The sequence below is a fragment of the Bubalus kerabau genome, chromosome 1 (assembly GCF_029407905.1).
Source record: "Bubalus kerabau isolate K-KA32 ecotype Philippines breed swamp buffalo chromosome 1, PCC_UOA_SB_1v2, whole genome shotgun sequence".
NCBI classification, from domain to species: domain Eukaryota; kingdom Metazoa; phylum Chordata; class Mammalia; order Artiodactyla; family Bovidae; genus Bubalus; species Bubalus kerabau.
This window is the reverse complement of record NC_073624.1, coordinates 112,392,045-112,411,842: the sequence shown is the minus strand read 5'-3', so window position 1 is coordinate 112,411,842 and position 19,798 is coordinate 112,392,045. Positions and strand designations below refer to the sequence as shown.

The following is a 19,798-nucleotide window of genomic DNA, read 5'->3' as shown; positions in this document are numbered from 1 at the left end:
TTGCTTGATTCACTGGGAACATATGCCATCTTCAATATCACTAGATTGTGAAATTTTTCTCCACTAATATCTTACCAGTTTACACCCCTACCATCTGCATGTTCATTTTTTTTTTTGTGAGTATGACTTTTTAAGATCATGTAAAAGCAACACGTATTCTCTGAAACATCGTTTAGAAACTGCTCAGCAAGAGTAGATTCTTTTGACAGTGAAGGATTAAGCCTAAATATGCGGCATTTTTCTTTTTTAGGACTTGGTTGAGTTGCATAGTTAAAACATATTTCTGTGCTTATTCCGAGTGGACTGTTGGATCTCCTCCCACTGCACAGAGCAGTAACTTCATAATAGTTGACTCTATATTTATGCCAGCCAAACTTGGGCTGCCTATTGGTAGTATTTATTTGATATAAATCAGATGAACTTTCCCTACTGTAGCATAATACTAGCTGGGCACCTGGAAGATGCTCAGAAATACTCATTGATTGTTTTGTTTCTAATTTATGGTTACATAATACTGAAAAATGGATTTGGCAGAGGCTGAAAGAGGTAAAAATTTACTTTCAGAGAGAAAACTGACATTTCTTCCTCTTACTAGAATTCAAATAGGTCACTTTTATCATTAGCAAATTCTGTCCTCGGTTATTCATAGCTCTGACTTGTCCAGAGGGGAAGGAATATCAACCCTGTGTGCGACCTTGTGAAGCAAGAACATGTCTGAACAGATGGTTCTACGGACATTCTTCATGTTTGAATTTAAGAGAAGACTGTGTATGCAAAAATGGAACCATTCTTCACAGGCCAGATTCAACTCAATGTATTCCAGAGAAAGAATGTGGTAAGCAGAAAAGTGAAAACAACACCTTAGGGACCCAGGAAATAAACAAATAAGACTTTTTTTAAATCATGGAGAAATGTGCTGAAAGGATTAATCAAAGTTCGCCCAAGTGTTGGGAAGGAAACAAGTATGTTGTTCGATTGTAATATGATTTCAATCAAAGTTGTCAAAATTGGAGGCTTCGGTGGTAATATGTTTTATTTCTACTTATGCCTATAATAACTGGAAAAGAATATGGCAAATTAAGAATGAAGAGAATAGTATGTGGACTGAATTGAAATTCCAGTTATTTCATGTATTAATCACTCTGCTTTACATGAGCCTGAAGTTGTGCATCTGCAAATGTGGAAAGTAATAGGACTTATACCACAAGGTTAGTGTGAGGATACACAAAAAAATAGAAAGGATTTTACAACAGTGCCTAGGGAAAAATAAGCACTCAAGAAGTTTCAGAAAGTGTTAGTATCTGGGAGAAAACATTGAGTATTTCTGCTTTCATTTTCAACCCATTTTGACACATAGTCTCCATGGTGGTTGTGGATTTGAAAAAGTGCAAAATTGAGAAAATTGCCATACAGCACTTTTTATCTATCACAGGGATCTTTGTTATGGTCAAAAGTAAAGATAATAATTAACGGGGAAGGCAAGTAGAAGCAAAATGCATATATAGTTTCAGAAACAAGTTTGTATTTGCCATTGAGAAAATATTTGTGGAAGGATTTGAGACTACACAGGCATGCTTATATTTGTTTTTAGGGATCTGAAAGATTGGTTTGGTATTAATAAAGAAAAGTCCATTGGAAGCTTGGAATATGGTGATCACTTCCTTTATCTTTATTATCCTTAAAGAACTACTAGAGGGCTATATTTGTCATTAAGTAAAATGTTCATAATAAAACGAACAGTCATTAAACAATATTTGCTTGACTGCCTACTTTTCACATTTAGATTTTAAAGCTGGAATCTTTTGAATTTTGCTTTGACAAACATGTTAATGTGAGATAGAGACTACCTTGTTTTCTAATACTGCTCAGTTTTTATAGTTAATATTTTAAAACTAATTTAAATTTATGTTACTGAGTTTGTTTAAGCTAAATAAATTATACTAGCGAGACTTGAATACAAAATAATTAGCAGATCATCTTATTTATAGAAGAGGTCATGCAAATTTACAGACAGTTGTAGAAGGGAAAAATATTTTCCATGGACTACAAAAAGTTCTTTAAAGAAAAATGTAAGCTAGTAGTTGATGAACAAAAAGAAGAAGCTGTGAAAAGGTAGATAACATGACGGGTTATCTGTGCCCATGGACCAAGTCAAGTCTGAAATCAAAACATCGCAGCTTGATTTATTTTCGTGCCCAAGTTCTAAGTGATATAACATTGACTGTCTTTTTAAGCATGCACTGATAGTGAAGACCAGCCTCGAACTGCTGGTGAAGTTTGGAATGGGGGCATTGACGAATGTGCCCTGTACAAATGTTTCGCGAATGGAAGCATTATTCCCATAGAACCTGAGTGCGATGAACAGCCCTCGCCAGTTTGTGAACGAGAAGCTGAAGTCATCCTGGGCTTCGTTGATAGGTGGACCTGCTGTTCAAAGGAAGTTTGCAGTATGTATTCAGGCTGAAGCCTTACAGTCTATTAATGCCACAAAATATGTTGATATTCTTTGAGAAAAAACAGGGCATGCATGATGCTTGGTGTTAAAAAAAAAAGTACAGGGTTAAAGTAACTATTGCCATAAATGTCACTTACACTTTCTCAAAGCAACTTTTACCTCATTATAGTTTTGTTGATTTTGCAAACAGACATGCAAAACTCTAGCTATTATAAATTAATAACATTCTGAAAGACATGACAAAATAAAGGGTCTGGGAGTCTTTGACTTAGGATAACCAAGAGTCAAAGACAGCAATCGGTAACCTTAAATCTGCTGCCTTTTCACATATGACCATTCTGTGAGCTGAATGGGTTTAATTGCAGTGTAAAAACATGTATATTGAGAATCCTTTTCTTTCTTTAAGTTAGAACCTCAGGATTTTAGTTGTGCACATAATTTTTTTATATTTCTGATTATTTCCAGGATGTGACATGACTTTGTGTAAAACTGCCATTCCAACATGTACAAATAGTCAAAAACTGGTTGTTGGCCATAGCTCCGTTTCTTGCTGTCCACAGTACCAATGTGGTGAGTAATGAACTAGGAAAAGTGAAATGCATTGTTCACTCAGAGTAGTGGATTAGGTTCTCATTTTTGTGTCTACAGAAAAATTTATCAGATTGTAGAACTGTCTTGTAGGTTTCTTTTTAAACCTATGACTTCTTTGTAAATATGTATGTATATGAACTTTAATTATATTTATTATATAGATTATCAGTTCAGTTCAGTCGTGTCCAACTCTTTGTGACCCCATGAATTGCAGCATGCCAGGCCTCTCTGTCCATCACCAATTCCTGGAGTTCACTCAAACTCACGTCCATCGAGTCGGTGATGCTATCAAGCCATCTCATCCTCTGTCGACCCCTTCTCCTCCTGCCCCCAATCCCTCCCAGCATCAGAGCCTTTTCCAATGAGTCAACTCTTCACATGAGGTGGCCAAAGAATTGGAGTTTCAGTCTCAGCATCAGTCCTTCCAAAGAACACCCAGGACTGATCTCCTTTAGGATGGACTGGTTGGATCTCCTTGCAGTCCAAGGGACTCTCAAGAGTCTTCTCCAACACCACAGTTCAAAAGCATCAATATAATTAGTTTATTTTAAAGATCTTAATTTTAGTAGAAATATGTATTTTAACTGTGTACATTTGTATGTTTTAAATATAAAAAATCTGCTATTTCCTATATATTTCTTCTGAGATTTTATAGCAGTATATATACATATATATACACAAACATATACAAGTATATAAATGATTAATCATGTATATATGATTAAGGTAAAGTATATATATATATATTAAATGTCTATTTACATATATTTTTATGTAAAATACTTATTTTTTGTATTAATAACCTGCTATTGCCTATATATTTCTTCTAAGATTAAGATTTTTTAAATGAACTAATTATTACTAAATTCAAAGAGAAATGAACCACACTATTTCATTTATTCATTTTACTCTATATAAATTTCCAAATATCTTTGCATTTTTGCAGAATGTGACCCATTCAAATGCCCCCAAATTTCAATAGCAGAATGCAGAGAAGATCAATTCATGATTCAGGTTCAAGAGGAAGAGACTTGCTGCTTTTCTCCTCTCTGTGGTAAGTGAGATCATTTCTTGGAAGAAGAGGAAAGATCAAAGGAAAATCTCTTATTTGGTGTGAATTCATGGAACTCATGGTAACCAAATAAAGTTCAACTTAATTAGAGTGGTAGAAAAAAAGATATAGCATTTTAAATGATTATTGATAATTATTACAATTAGTACTACTTTTCCCTATTGACAGATACTATGTATATAAGTCAAAATCTAATCAAATATAATATAATCAATTAGAAGTTAAAGCTAACACATAGTTCTTTTTAGAGAAAAAATTTAGTCCTGACTTTCCTGAAGAACTAAGTAAATAAAGGACTCTACTAAGCAGAGTAACTCTTTATTTTTTATTTTTTTTTAATTTTATTTTATTTTTAAACTTTACATAATTGTATTAGTTTTGCCGAATATCAGAGTAACTCTTTAAAACTTCATCTGCTGTATAGGATATGTACGGGATGTGTAAGCACAGTGATCTCGTAAAAGAAATGAAAGGTGTCTAGAAAATGACTATATTTGGTGCTGTATATTCTGTCTGATGAACTGGACTTTCAAAAATAAACAGTTCTCTCTTTTCCATTCCGTTGGGGAATTATCAAAGACTGGTGATGAATGTAGGTTTCAGATAAACCCATATAGATCACAGCACTTCTTTTTGTGTAATTTTAAGTTTCTTTGACTGCAATGGCAACAACTGATTAATTCTACATAGCCTGCTGCTGCTGCTGCTGTTAAGTCTCTTTAGTCGTGTCTGACTCTGTGTGACCCCATAGACAGCAGCCCACCAGGCTTCCCCGTCCCTGGGATTCTCCAGGCAAGAACAATGGAGTGGGTTGCTATTTCCTTCTCCAATGTATGAAAGTGAAAAGTGAAAGTGAAATTGCTCAGTCATGTCGGACACTTAGCTACCCCATGGACTGCAGCCTACCAGGCTCCTCCATCCATAGGATTTTCCAGGCCAGAGTACTGGAGTAGGTTGTCATTTCCTTCTCCAATGCATGAAAGTGAAAAGTGAAAGTGAAGTCGCTCAGTCGTGTCCGACTCTTAGCGACCCCATGGACTGCAACCTACCAGGCTCCTCCATCCATGGGAGTTTCCAGGCAAGAGTACTGGAGTGGGTTGCCATTTCCTTCTCCTCTGCATAGCCTATACACAGCCAATTATTGGGAGAATTGGGGGATCAAGATTTTGTAGGATTGAGATGAAGCAGAACAGCCAAACCCTGGGAAGGAGAGAAACCAGCTTCTCTAGGTGGCAGTCACTAATGATTGAGTCAGCCACATCCATTTATTTCCTGTCTTGATGTGCCTCTATGACTCAAAGGCTATAGAAAGATATTCTGACTTATCTAAAGTGGGTTTTTTTCCTACACAAAGACCAATAAGAGTGAAGCACCTTTACTAAGAGTCACTCTAAGACTGTGTGGGTGGGGTATTTCCTCAAATTCATTGAGAGTTATTATCAAAGTATAATAAGAAGAGATGGCAAGAATACACAGAAGAACTGTACAAAAAAGATCTTCACGACCCAGATAATCATGATGGTGTGATCACTGACCTAGAGCCAGACATCCTGGAATGTGAAGTCAAGTGGGCCTTGGAAAGCACCACTACGAACAAAGCTAGTGGAGGTGATGGAATTCCAGTTGAGCTATTCCAAATCCTGAAAGATGATGCTGTGAAAGTGCTGCACTCAATATGCCAGCAAATTTGGAAAACTCAGCAGTGGCCACAGGACTGGAAAAGGTCAGTTTTCATTCCAATCCCAAAGAAAGGCAATGCTAAAGAATGCTCAAACTACCGCACAATTGTACTCATCTCACACGCTAGTAAAGTAATGCTCAAAATTCTCCAAGCCAGGCTTCAGCAATATGTGAACCGTGAACTTCCTGATGTTCAAGCTGGTTTTAGAAAAAGCAGAGGAACCAGAGATCAAATTGCCAACATCCGCTGGATCATAGAAAAAGCAAGAGAATTCCAGAAAAACATCTATTTCTGCTTTATTGACTATGCCAAAGCCTTTGACTGTGTGAATCACAATAAACTGTGGAAAATTCTGAAAGAGATGGCAATACCAGACCACCTGATCTGCCTCTTGAGAAATTTGTATGCAGGTCAGGAAGCAACAGTTAGAACTCGACATGGAACAACAGACTGGTTCTAAATAGGAAAAGGAGTTCGTCAAGGCTGTATATTGTCACCCTGTTTATTTAACTTATATGCAGAGTACATCATGAGAAACACTGGACTGGAAGAAACACAATCTGGAATCAAGATTGCTGGAAGAAATATCAATAACCTCAGATATGCAGATGACACCACCCTTATGGCAGAAAATGAAGAGGAACTCAAAGGCCTCTTGATGAAAGTGAAAGTGGAGAGTGAAAAAGTTGGCTTAAAGCTCCACATTCAGAAAACGAAGATCATGGCATCTGGTCCCATCACTTCATGGGAAATAGATGGGGAAACAGTGGAAACAGTGTCAGACTTCATTTTTCTGGGCTCCAAAATCACTACAGATGGTGACTGCAGCCATGAAATGAAAAGACGCTTACTCCTTGGAAGGAAGGCTATGACCAACCTAGATAGCATATTCAAAAGCAGAGACATTACTTTGCCAACAAAGGTTCGTCTAGTCAAGGCTATGGTTTTTCCTGTGGTCATGTATGGATGTGAGAGTTGGACTGTGAAGAAGGCTGAGCGCTGAAGAATTGATGCTTTTGAACTGTGGTGTTGGAGAAGACTCTTGAGAGTCCCTTGGACTGCAAGGAGTTCCAACCAGTCCATTCTGAAGGACATCAGCCCTGGGATTTCTTTGGAAGGAATGATACTAAAGCTGAAACTCCAGTACTTTGGCCACCTCATGCGAAGAGTTGACTCATTGGAAAAGTCTCTGATGCTGGGAGGGATTGGGGGCAGGAGGAGAAGGGGACGACAGAGGATGAGATGGCTGGATGGCATCACTGACTTGATGGACGTGAGTCTGAGTGAACTCTGGGAGTTGGTGATGGACAGGGAGGCCTGGTGTGCTGCGATTCATGGCGTCGCAAAGAGTCGGACATGACTGAGGGACTGATCTGATCTGATCTGATCTATTATCAAAGTTGGAAGAAGGATACTAAGAGTTCAGAAGAACATGTGCCTACTATATTGTTCATCCATAAATTGGAGCAATCAAGAGTAGTGAATTAAGAAAACTTAAGTAAATCAATGGTATTTTGATCCATTGAGATACCATCAGTTGATAGTATCAATCAATACCACTGATTGAGATCCATCAGTAAGAACAAATTATTCCTGAAATCTCAATGTCCTATACTTCTGGTAAGATGGTTCTTTTATATCACTGTGCTTGGGAAAGTATAAAATAATACATTCAGATAGTATTGTTTTTATGACCAAATAAGCAGATCTGTTTTTAAAACGTTTGTTTTCCTTGTTTCCTGTTTTGTTTTATATAATGTATTTCATTTTGATTTTATATGTGTACAGTAATTTGAACTTATAACTAGTTTATTTTTAGCTCAACCATGACTTGGCCTTTTGTTTCATCTTTAGTGTGCAAACCTTGCACTGAACCTGTTCCACTGTGTACTGACGGAGAATTTCTCACTGTGGATCTTAATACTACACACTTCTGTTGTCCTCAATATAACTGTGGTAAGTATATTTTAATTAATTACAAATATTGAGATATGTTTGGCATTTAAGAAGTCCAGCACCTCTTTAAAAAATTTTTTAAAGCTACTTTTTAATTATTTGATTTGTTTAGTCTTGGAGGCACTTGGTCTTCAGTGCTGCCTGCGGGCTTTCTCCAGTGGTGGCGAGCAAGGGCCGCTCTGCACTGCAGTGCTCAGACTTCCCATTGGGGTGGCTTCTGTTACAGAGCATGGGCTGTAGGCCACATTCATTGTGGCCCATGGGCTCTCGCGTGTGGGCTCAGTAGTTGACGCTCAAGCTTAGTTGCCCAAGGGCATATGCGATCTTCTCAGACCAGGCATCAAACCCATGTCCCCTGCATTGTCAGGCAGATTCTTAACCACGGGATCACCAGGGAAGCCTCAGGCCAGTGCATGTTAGTCGCACGGTCATATCAGACCTTAGTTGATTTCTAGCATATTAAATATAGTGTGCTTCTTGGACAATTTTGTTACCTCCCCAAAATAGATTAGCTATGACGTTTCTCCTCATCCTAGACTTTCCAGATTTCCAAGTGATTCCATACCCTTTTCATTCCTTTCTCTTCTTGCCCCCTTGCCATTTCTCAGGGCTCTTGACCAAAGGAGCATGTCCTAGCTGTACTAGTATTGTATCTGCTTGTGAGTCCTTTGTTCTGTCCTTAGCGACACATTGAAATTGGGTGGTGGGTGGGCAGCTCTGGGGAGATCCCACTACATCAGTAATGGCAGTGAATGATAGCTAGTGAAAACTAGCATTTAAATGAAGTTAATCTTTACCCGTATTATTTTTTTAATTTAGTGTGTGAGCCAAATCTTTGTCCTATGCCTCTATTCAACTGTGCAGAAGATATGAATCTTGTGAAAGAAAATGTATCTGGTCAATGTTGTCCAACATGGCATTGTGGTAACTAATATTTATATTTTAAATTCTTATTACATTGTATTAGTATATTATGATCAATATAAACATGTTGATTTTTGCCTTTTAGAATGTAGCTGTGAAAATCTTGTTATGCCAACTTGTGAAGTGGTAAGAGCACATATTTTGACTAAATTTTAATATAATATAAATCAATTTTTTCTTCCTTTATTTCTTTAATTTCTGATTTCTTCTCAGAGTAAATGGAATTAATCTCTTTAAGTTGTAATTAAGTAAATTAAAAGATCTGCTTTGATATAAGGAGCAGTCAACATTTTATATTTTGCTAGAGATAGGAAGTTCAGTTCAGTTCAATCGCTCAGTTGTGTCCGACTCTTTGCCACCCCATGGACTACAGCACGCCAGGCTTCTCTGTCCATTACCAACTCCCAGAGCTTACTCAAACTCATGTCCGTTGAGTCAACGATGCCATCCAACAATTTCATCATCTATTTTCCCCTTCTCCTCGCACCTTCAATCTTTCCCAGGATCAGGGTCTTTTCCATTGAATCAGTTCTTTGCATCAGGTGGCCAAAGTATTGGGGTTTCAGCTTCAGCATCAGTCCTTCTAATGAATACTCAGGATTGATTTCCTTTAGGATGGACTGGTTGGATCTCCTTGCAGTCCAAGGGACTCTCAAGAGTCTTCTCCAGCACCACAGTTCAAAAGCATCAATTCTTCGGCATTCAGCTTTCTTCACAGTCCAACTCTCACATCCATACATGATTACTGGAAAAACCATAGCTTTGACTAGATGGACCTTTGTTGGCAAAGTAATGTCTCTGCTTCTTAATATGCTGTCTAGGTTGGTCATAGCTTTCCTTCCAAGGTGCAAGCATCTTTTCATTTCATGGCTGCAATCACCATCTGCAGTGCTTTTGGAGACCAAAAATAAAGTCTGACACTCTTTTCCTTCTTTCCCCATCTATTTCCCATGAAGTGATGGGACCAGATGTCATGATCTTAGTTTTCTGAATGTTGAGTTTTAAGCCAACTTTTTCACTCTCCTCTTTCACTTTCATCAAGAGGCTGTTTAGTTCTTCTTCACTTTCTGCCGTAAGTGTGGTATCATCAGTGTACCTGAGGTAATTGATATTTCTCCTAGCAATCTTGATTCCAGCTTGTGCTTCATCCAGCCCAGTGTTTTTCATGATGTACTCTGCATATAAGTTAAATAAGCAAAGTGACAATATACAGTCTTGACGTACTCCTTTTCCTATTTGGAACCCGTCTGTTGTTCCATGTCCAGTTCTAACTGTTGCTTCTTGACCTACATACAGATTTCTCAGGAGACAAGTAAGGTGGTCTGGTATTCCCATCTCTTTAAAAATTTTCCAGTTTGTTGTGATCCACACAGTCAAAGGCTTTGGCATAGTCAATAAAGGAAAAGTAGATGTTTTTCTGGAACTCCCTTGCTTTTTCGATGATCCAACGGATGTTGGCAATTTGATCTCTAGTTCCTCTGCCTTTTCTAAATCCAGCTTGAATATCTGGAAGTTCATGGTTCATGTACTGTTGAAGCCTGGCTTGGAGAATTTTGAGCATCACTTTGCTAGCATGTGAGAAGAGTGCAGTTGTGCAGTAGTTTGAGCACTCTGTGGCATTGCCTTTCTTTGGGATTGGAATGAAAACTGACCTTTTCCAGTCCTGTGGCCACTGCTGAGTTTTCCAAATTTGCTGGCATATTGAGTGCAGCACTTTCACAGCATCATCTTTCAGGATTTGAAATAGCTCAACTGGAATTCCATCACCTCCAGTAGCTTTGTTCGTAGTGATGCTTCCTAAGGCCCATTTAACGTCACATTCCAGAATGTCTGGTTCTTGGTAAGTGATCACACAATGTTATTTTTTCCACTGGTGACTGAATCTACCAGTCTTATATCTACATAAGTTCACTGGTCTAAAATGAAGCACAATTTTGAAAATATATTATCTCAATATTCAAAGTGTTCCCAGTGATTCTTTAAGAAAATGTACTAACAATGCATTTGTTTCAGAGGAGGAGGAGGTGTAAATAGGTAACTAGCTGTCTGTACCTTCTTAGGAGTTATCTATGAACATGCAAATCTTCTAGGAATTACAAAAATGTAACTTATAGAAACAATAATTATAACTCTGTTATCACTTATTTAACTATTTTAGATGGACACTTACTGTATGGATAACCATTGGATGTGACACTTAGCAAGTCCTTTTTTTTCTTTAAATATTTACCTCTATGATATGCCTCTAAGACTTGAGAAAGATAATATATTTTTGGCCTTATCTATCAAAGAAGACATGTTTGGGCTTCCCTCATAGCTCAGTCAATAAAGAATCTGCCTGCAATGCAGGAGACTCCAGTTCAATTCCTGGGTCGGGAAGATCCCCTGGAGAAGGAAATGACAACCCACTCCAGTATTCTTGCCTGGAGAATGCCATGGACAAAGGAGCCTGGCAGGCTACAGTCCACAGTGTTTTTTTCTTTTTTTAAGTACATTGTCTAAGACACTGAAAAAAATTTTTAATAATATATTTCTTTTTTAGTAACAGCTTTATTGAAATATAATTCACATACCATACAATTCAGCCATTTAGAGTGTGAAATTAAATGGTTTTTATTTTGCTTACAGATTGTGCAAGCATCAGTACAATCAATTTAGAAAATTGATCCTCTGCCCCAAGAAACTCTGTACCTCTTAGGAGTTACTTGTGTCCCTCAAAAGTCCCTTGACTTAGGAAATCACATTATACTCTCTATCTCTATAGATTTTCTTATTCTTAATATTTCATGTAAATGAAATCATATAAGACGTGGTCTTTCGTGATTCCTTTCACTTAGCATAAGGTTGTCAAGATTCATCTGTGTTGTAGCATGTATCAGTACTTCATTTCCTTTTTTACTCTTAAATAATATTCCATTTTATGGATATAACCAGACATTTGTCCAAATAAAATATGCAGTGGACAATAGCACTTGAAGAGTTCCTTAACATTATTAGCTATTAGTTAGTAACTCAGATGGTAAAGAATCTGCCTGTAATGTGGACCGAATTTGATCCCTGAATCAGAAAGATCCCTTGGAGAAGGGGATGGCGACCCAGTTTAGTATTCTTGCCTGGAGAATACCATGGACAGAGGAGGCTTGCAGCTCAGTCCATGGAGTTGAAAGAGTCAGACACGACTGAGTGACTAACCCTTTCACTTTTTCAAACGCAAATCAGAACTACAGTGAGAGATCACTTCACACTCACTGAAATGCCAGATATTAATACATGTTGGCAAGGATGTGGAGAAATTGGAACCCTCATGCTCTGCTGTGGGAATGCAAAACTAGCTGCTTTGGATGACAGCCTGGTAATTACTCAAAAGATTAAATATCTAGCCACCATATGACTCAGCAATTCCACTCGTAGGTATATATCCATAAGAAATGAAAACATACGTTGCCACAAAGCTTCAATGTTCATAGCAGCACTGTTCATAATACCTAAAAAGTGGAAACATCTTGAGGTGATTTTCCTACTAACTGTAAAGGAGAGGGATGCTTGCTTGAGAATAAAAACAAAATACTATCATACTTGATTAATATTAAGTATTGGTAGAACAATGAAGGAGCTATTTCCTCTGATTGACATTGGGTACTTATGAGAATAAAAGTGTAACCAAATCCGTGACTAAGATCTCAGAGGAAACAAGTTAGGAAGGAAGATAAGAAGATTTAAGCCTAAGCTTAAGAGGACACTCTGGGCATTGTGCTCTAACTATTGAAAAACAGGTAAGTGACTTCAAAGAGTTAGTGAGAGCCTACTTCCTTATCTAATCTTCTGGAAAAGTTTATGCAGTGAGAGAGCTTGATTTATTACTATTTTAAACTGTATATTTCTAATATTTTATTTCCAGTCCCATTGGAATTGTATAATGGCTAAAAGTCATAAAACATCAAATGTGTTAATGTTTATGAAATTACTTTGCAACCCATAAAGCACTATAAAAAGTAGAATATTAATAATTATGGAGGAAGTGCCTTTTATATATTACTATGAATTTATCTGAATTTTTTTTGTGTTGATAATCAAATTAGTGTTTTTACTGTCATATGAAAATTAAAGATACCCGGGAAAAGTTGATGTTTAAATACATTCGTGAAACTTTAGGCCTGAGTCCTACTTGAGAAGAACCAATACAATTTTCCTAGTAAAGAAAAGTTTAAGTGTTGCTTGTGACAGCAATTTACTTAGTATCTTGCCTGGAAAATGTCATGGACAGAGGAGCCTGGCAGGCTCTAGTCCATGGGGTTGCAAAGAGTCACACATAACTGAGCAGAGAGCAGAGCAGAGAGAGAGAGAAAGATTATAGCACTTTCTGCACATCAGCTTATTTGAAGCCCTTATATATATTGATCCATTTGTTTCTTTCAACAGTTCTAAGAGGCAGACAGTATTATTATCGCCATTTTTTAAATGAGGAAGGTGAGGAGGAGACTGGTTAAGTAACCTGCCCTAGATCACACAGCTAGTAAGTAGCAGAGCAAGATTGGCAGAAGGGCGGTATTGTTCCTGAGCCTGTGTTATTAATCGTTCACTCTTCTGCTCTTGTTTTATATGCTATAGCAGCGTTGCTCTGTGCATACATCAGAGTTCTGGACCACCTCTGTAGAGCAGATCAAGAACATTCTCCTCAAGAGAAGTTTCTAGGATTAGCAAGCATTCTCTTTATCTTGAATTGCCCACTAGAAGCTCGGAGTCAAACAGTATAATTTTAAAGTTAGGACAATCCATAAAGATCATCTTATCCATCTTCACTCATTTAATAGATAAGGAAATTAAAGTTTAGACAGACTGTGTGATCTATGATCATGTTGCTTATTGTGAGTTTTTTTCCTTAGGCTACTAATTAAATGACTGCTGGGTTAACCAAAGCTTGTTTCCTATCAAATATTTACTATGAAGTTGCTATGTGCTTGTGGGGTAGGATACTTATTAGATGTTATTGTGTATTTTTTTCAATGGTAATACAATAAACTATGTTGGTAAGTCATATAATAATAATATCTTTCTAATAGGGAGAATTTACTGCAATAGACTACAACTTTCAGAGTGACTGTGGATGTGTACAGTATCTCTGTGGTAACTATGTCTTTGAAACTTTTAAATGATAATCATATTATTGGTATATGTTATTCATTATTAAAATTAAAAATTAAAATAATTTTAGTTTTTAAAAATTAAAAAATTATTTTTGAGATATATTATACATTTTAAGCCATTTGCCAGTTTTTGAGTATAAAAACTGTACTTTTTATTTTTTAATTTTCTCTTGTGTAATATTCCTAAATGTTCTGAGAAACTTCATAAGTGAAGTTGCTCAGAAACTTCATAACAAGACATAAAAATGATTCTTTTTCCAAGGCTTCACAGAATTTAAAGTTGATGCCAATGTTCTTTTTTGTGTATATAATTTAACTTAAAAATAGATAACATCTACAAGTGAGAGATTTTTGTTCACTCTTTTATAATTATTGATGTTAACACTGTATGGCATAAGGTTGATTTTTCTATGAAATAACAAATCTTCATATTAAGTAGGTTAATAGAAAATAAACAGTTGTTCAATATCTTGAAACTCTGGTATTTTTATATGAGAGAAGAATTAAATCCAGCATTGGCAAGGCACAAAGTGTTATTGCAGCCTACCTAAAGCCACTTTCAAAGATGTGATAGCACATTGTATCAGCTACCTTCATCGTAAAGGATGACTTATATAATTATATATTTTGCAGCACAGTAAAATTGAAAAATTTTCTTTCAAAATGCCAAACATGAAATGTTGCACAATACCTTCATGAAGAGGCCTTCTGTTATCGATTCATATTTTTGCCTTCATTTGTATCCATTCCCCCAAATTGCCATGTTATGTTTCCAGAAGAGGGAACAGCAAGTAGCTTGATGATTACTTTAAGTTAATTCTAGAATCTGCTATATATTATAGCTTTCAGAGAAAGTTCAAACAGTAAATAGTAGTTGAGTTTCTATATAATTTCTTACTGTATGTTAAGGAATAAATGTCACACTCATTATTAAGTGAACTCTTGAGCTATTAACAATATATAAAGTTAAAGATCTTTATTGGTTTTTAAAAAATGGCACATCACAATAAAAACATAGTCTTAAATTAAAGTTCTATTGATTGATTAATAGAAAACCTGAATATTGTACTTTTTGTTGACTTTTTCATCTTTTCTTAGAAAAGGATGATGTGTGTGTATTTCAAGAAATATCAGTATTGAATCCTGGCCAATCTATGATAAGATATTTGGAAGGGGATTTTTGTTACATGGTAGAGTGTCTCGAAGAAAAAGATAACCATACAGGCTTCCACACTTTGAACTTTACAATGGTGAATTGTTCAAAAGAATGTGATATTGTAAGTATTTTTTCCAAGTCATTCTGGTACAAGTTCATTAATCTTAAAATGGCAGCTGTAGAATTTGAACAAGTAAATACTCTATAATTTAAAAATATACACTTGAATAGTGCTTTAATAATCTATTAATTTGTAATGTATCTATATAATACAGTATCCTTTTCCTGTGTATAACCTTGAATTTCAGAAGTCTTATTTTCTATACAGCTTGTTTGACTTGAGCTTTTTACATCTGCTTGATGAATCTTGTCTGCGAGATGTAAAGGTTAACAACTACTTCACCTCTAATACAGCTGTATAAAGTTATTTGATGTGCCTCAAATTCAACCTTAGAAATGTTTACAGATATTCTAAGAGAGCATAATTTTTAAAATTTATTTTTAACTGGAGGATAATCACTTTACAATGTTGTGTTGGTTTCTGTCATACATCAGCATGAATCAACCATAGTCCGCATATGTCCTCTTCCTCTTGACCCTCCCTCTGAGAGCCTATGTTATAATGGGAAGCACTTTCAGAACTAATTCAATGAAAATATCAGTACTCTTGTTGGCTAATTCAAACGATTATTACTATGCACAGCACCAGGTATATACTCCTCCTCCAAGTGATTATGATTGTTGTGGTACCTGCAAAAATATATCCTGCAAATTTCAAATGGAAAATGGAACAACAGTTATATATGAGGTATGAATTACTTCGTTCCTAAAATGTATTTCTCTGGAGGGTAGCTCTCTGTGCTATTTTCTGAATAAGGTGTTCACATAAATTTGAAAAATCTCTCTCTCTCACACACAGTATTCCACATACAAGAAGCACACCCACGTAGAGCACACTTGCAAGACACACTTAGACGCAAGACATAGTTAACAGTTTAAAGTCCATGAGTCCTTTTGCGAAGGAGCATATTTAACTGGTTTCTCAAACTTATTTTATCAGAGATCCTTACATTTCCCCCAGATGTTAGGAATGGGCTTCGAGAAATGTTGATTTCCAATCATTAGAACAAAGGAAAAGAGTGTTATTCACTCATTTGAAATGAAGCATTTTAACAAAACTCTGAAACTCAAGATGTTAGTACTTTTTATTTTAGGTATTGAAGATTTCAGTAGGTAAATATAAGAAAAGATTTAAGATATTTGAAAAATTTTAAAAGATTTCAAGAGTAATGAATGCTGTATCACATCTTTCCACAATATAATAATTATTCAGAATTCTTCCATTATCTCATAATAACTCTATGGAGGTTTGCAGACTGACCTACTCTTTCCCTTTTTTAGAACAGAAGAAGGGAACCATGTAATTTTAGTACAGTTATTAGTGATGTCATCAGATATGGGAGGGTCACAAATTCTGATTATAATTTGCATTACGTGAGGATAGTTCCAATTTATTATTGCTATTCTTAAGTTTTTTCCATTAATAGTTTAATTATATGGAGGTCTTATTTATGGTATTCTTAATTACATGGAATTAACTATATATCCAAAAGAAAAACAGGTTTCTCCAATCCTGTGTTAACAATTATCTTATTTTATAACAATATAACATATGCTTGTTGTCCATTTGTTTTATAATTATGTGAAAATAGTGTTATTGATTTAAATAATGTTGATATTATTTATCTGTTTAATCATAGCAATATTTCTGCTTCATATTATATTTTTTAAAGAGGGAGTCTTGAAAAAGCAAGCTTATAAAAATGATGAGGAGACAGGTGTCAGTGAGAGAAAATGAATCAGAAGTTACTTGAAAATATATAGTAATGTGGGGATTTTAGTAAAGAGCAACATGAACTCTATAGATGTCAATAAGCCAGGAACTATTGGTGTATAATCAGTATTCACAGTGATAACCCTGATATTTAAATAAAATATTAAATTATGTTTAGAATATTTATTGTGAACACAAGCAATATAGGTAAATATTCATCAAGATTGTTATAACAACTCTTAGCTCTTTCAAAGACAAGTTTTATTTATCTAGAAATCTAATTCCTATGGAACAACTAATTTTTGATTCCAGATAAATTAGAACATACTATTTGAATTGAATATTAGAATTAATATTTGATTTTGAACATATTATCTTATTTTAGACCTGGACTTGTAGATCTTTTCCAGTTGAGGTTCGTAAGGACCTGAAGACATTTATGAATTAAAATAGTATCTACAGAAAAGGAAGCTTGTCAGAATTTTTGCTGGTCCACAAAGAATCTTCAAGTCAGAGATTGATTAACATTTTAAAATTCAGATTATAAAAATATATAGATTAAAAATTACAGCCTAATAGTTATATTATACTTAGTTTCAGCTGATTTTATTTGTAAATAGGAATTCTGAAATCAGGAGTGAAATAAACAGTTACTATCTTAAAAATTTGTTAAAGAATAGGGATACATTTTAAAATAACCAGAAGGTATAGAAAACTAGAACTATGGGTGAATAATCACTATCATCCAAAGATTTTTAAATTTTTTGTTGATTAGGGAGTAGAAGAAAAAACAAACAAGCCTCAAGTGAGGAGTCATACTAACTAATATGATTTGTTGTTTTATAATTAGTGAGGGAATTTTAGAGCAAGACCTTTGACACTTGGCCAAATTAGATAATTAATTTTGTAGTAGAAAAAGATGCTGAGTTGCTTCTTCCCTCTCTATTGTTTTGTTCCACATTGACATCTCAGTTCTAGTATGAAATCAAACACACCCACCCACCTGCCACATACATGTATTTTTAATCATTTTAGATAAGTTTAGGTACAGTTCTAGACAGACATTTTATGTCACAAGAAGCTCTCTAAATCTTGACTTGACTTTTGATTCAGTAAGATAGGAAACATTCTACTTATGAAATATGGCAGATTTTAAGAAGCAAACAGAATCTTTCTCTTTTATTTTTAGGAGGGGAGCACCTGGCACTATAATTGTACAACATTTGAATGCGTTAAGACTGATGAAGGGGCAATGATTCTTAACTACAGTATGGTCTGTCCCCCTTTTAATGAGACTGAATGCAAAATGGTTTGTACCTTGTTATAGCCAAGAAAATTTAGCATTAACTATAATTTTTAAAATGCACATTAATATGTTTTCCAAGGTCATACATACATGCTTTATTTATTTTGGTAGATGTTTATTTTCATATATACATAAACGTTTGATTATATTTCCTCTTTGGCAGTTTGAGTTGTATATGGCACTCCAAATAATTTTGACTCTCCCTGAATGGACATGATACTATCTCTGGGTTTTTAATATGCAGACCAAAGGATTATTTAAAAATCTTTTGATTAGCTGACTTAGCCTCTCTTTCAATATGGATTAATAAACTAATTGATCTGAACTTGGTCAAGTTTCTCTTTCTTAAACCCACAGCAGACTTTTGATGTCATTTGCTTTTTGATGCAAGCTGGCCTAAGGGAGGCCAGAGTTTCTCTGAGTATGGACCACTGTGAAGCTCAGCTTATGCCAGAGCACAGCCGATCGTTCAGTTTTGCTCTTCCAATTCCTTATTCTTTCAGAGAAGAGCCTGCTGGGACAGTAGATTTTTGAAAGTCACATAGTTTTTTTAAAAGATTCTTTGTAGCCTTAATTATTTAGGAAATAATAATCCCTAATGAAAAGTAAACTTTACTCTGTTGTGTGAGGCAATATTTTTCTTTCAGTGTAAAGAAATAGCATGATTTCACTGACTTTTTTCAACATGTGCCCTTTTAGTGATGATGGTTAGCTAGCTGGCTGAATAACAAGATACTGTATGTACCAAGGTAATAGAATTTTAGCTCTTTAAAGAATCTTAGGCATCATCTTATTTCACAAATCCATTTTTATAGAATAAATTATTCTTTTATTTGAATTATAATTAGCGAGTTACTAAAAGCAATCAGGCAATTATGGTAAGAATTCCAAAAGATAATCAATGAAATTTTCTTAATGGCTTTAGCCTTTGGCAAGAGACATTCAGAAGTAGAAGATTTGTTTAAAATCATAAAATATTAAAGAAAAAGAGATATCATTTTAACATTCAGTTCTATTCAGGAACTCAGTCTAGTCTTGAAAAGTAGTTTATTTCAAGGAGTCTAAAAAACACACTGATCTCTGTTTAGAGTACCTCTCAACTTGGTAAGAAAATCTTTTGTTTTATTTTAAATGTGTTCTTTTAATTAAGTTAATCTTTTTGCACTCTTTTTCATAGTACTTATGAAGAAATAACAATTAAAAAATTTAAAATATCTGCTCCTAATTTTAAAAATAAAAATTGTTATTAGATATAGTTGTTTCAATCTTTTTTCTATAAAAGTCTTTGTGATACTTAGTAAATATATTTAAAAGTTAGTTTTTTATTTCTAATCTAGGAGGAAATGAACAAACATTGAGTTTTAACACTGTTCCTCTCTCATCCTAGAATGAAGGGATTGTGAAGCTTTATAATGAAGGCTGTTGCAGGATCTGTAAGTGAGGACAAATTATATATATTAATTTGATTAGTTTTAATTGTTCATGACTATGATTTTTCTCATAAGATTCACTTCTTAGGTTGCAATGAGGGAAATGTATTTTTTAATGTATATTATTTAAATGTTTTTATGGCAAGTGGTTGATTATTTTGTAATTTAGTCTTTATCTTCTGGAACATAAATACAGTTTTTAATGTAGGTGAATTTTAATCTAAATTTAATTTAAATATTAGAAGTGTC

At 34.9% G+C, this 19,798-nt stretch overlaps 1 protein-coding gene across 1 annotated transcript in view; it reads left to right on the top strand.

Moving 5' to 3' along the window:
• OTOGL (otogelin like) overlaps positions 1 to 19,798 on the top strand; it is a 171,221-nt gene that overhangs the window by 142,753 nt on the left and 8,670 nt on the right. Inside the window, exons 43-54 of the mRNA XM_055587024.1 lie at positions 650 to 835; positions 2,235 to 2,447; positions 2,921 to 3,025; positions 3,993 to 4,100; positions 7,654 to 7,755; positions 8,575 to 8,679; positions 8,765 to 8,805; positions 13,740 to 13,803; positions 14,922 to 15,100; positions 15,683 to 15,787; positions 18,003 to 18,122; positions 19,507 to 19,552. Of these exons, the coding sequence (XP_055442999.1) occupies positions 650 to 835; positions 2,235 to 2,447; positions 2,921 to 3,025; positions 3,993 to 4,100; positions 7,654 to 7,755; positions 8,575 to 8,679; positions 8,765 to 8,805; positions 13,740 to 13,803; positions 14,922 to 15,100; positions 15,683 to 15,787; positions 18,003 to 18,122; positions 19,507 to 19,552 (1,374 nt within the window). The remainder of the gene's footprint in view (positions 1 to 649; positions 836 to 2,234; positions 2,448 to 2,920; positions 3,026 to 3,992; positions 4,101 to 7,653; positions 7,756 to 8,574; positions 8,680 to 8,764; positions 8,806 to 13,739; positions 13,804 to 14,921; positions 15,101 to 15,682; positions 15,788 to 18,002; positions 18,123 to 19,506; positions 19,553 to 19,798) is intronic.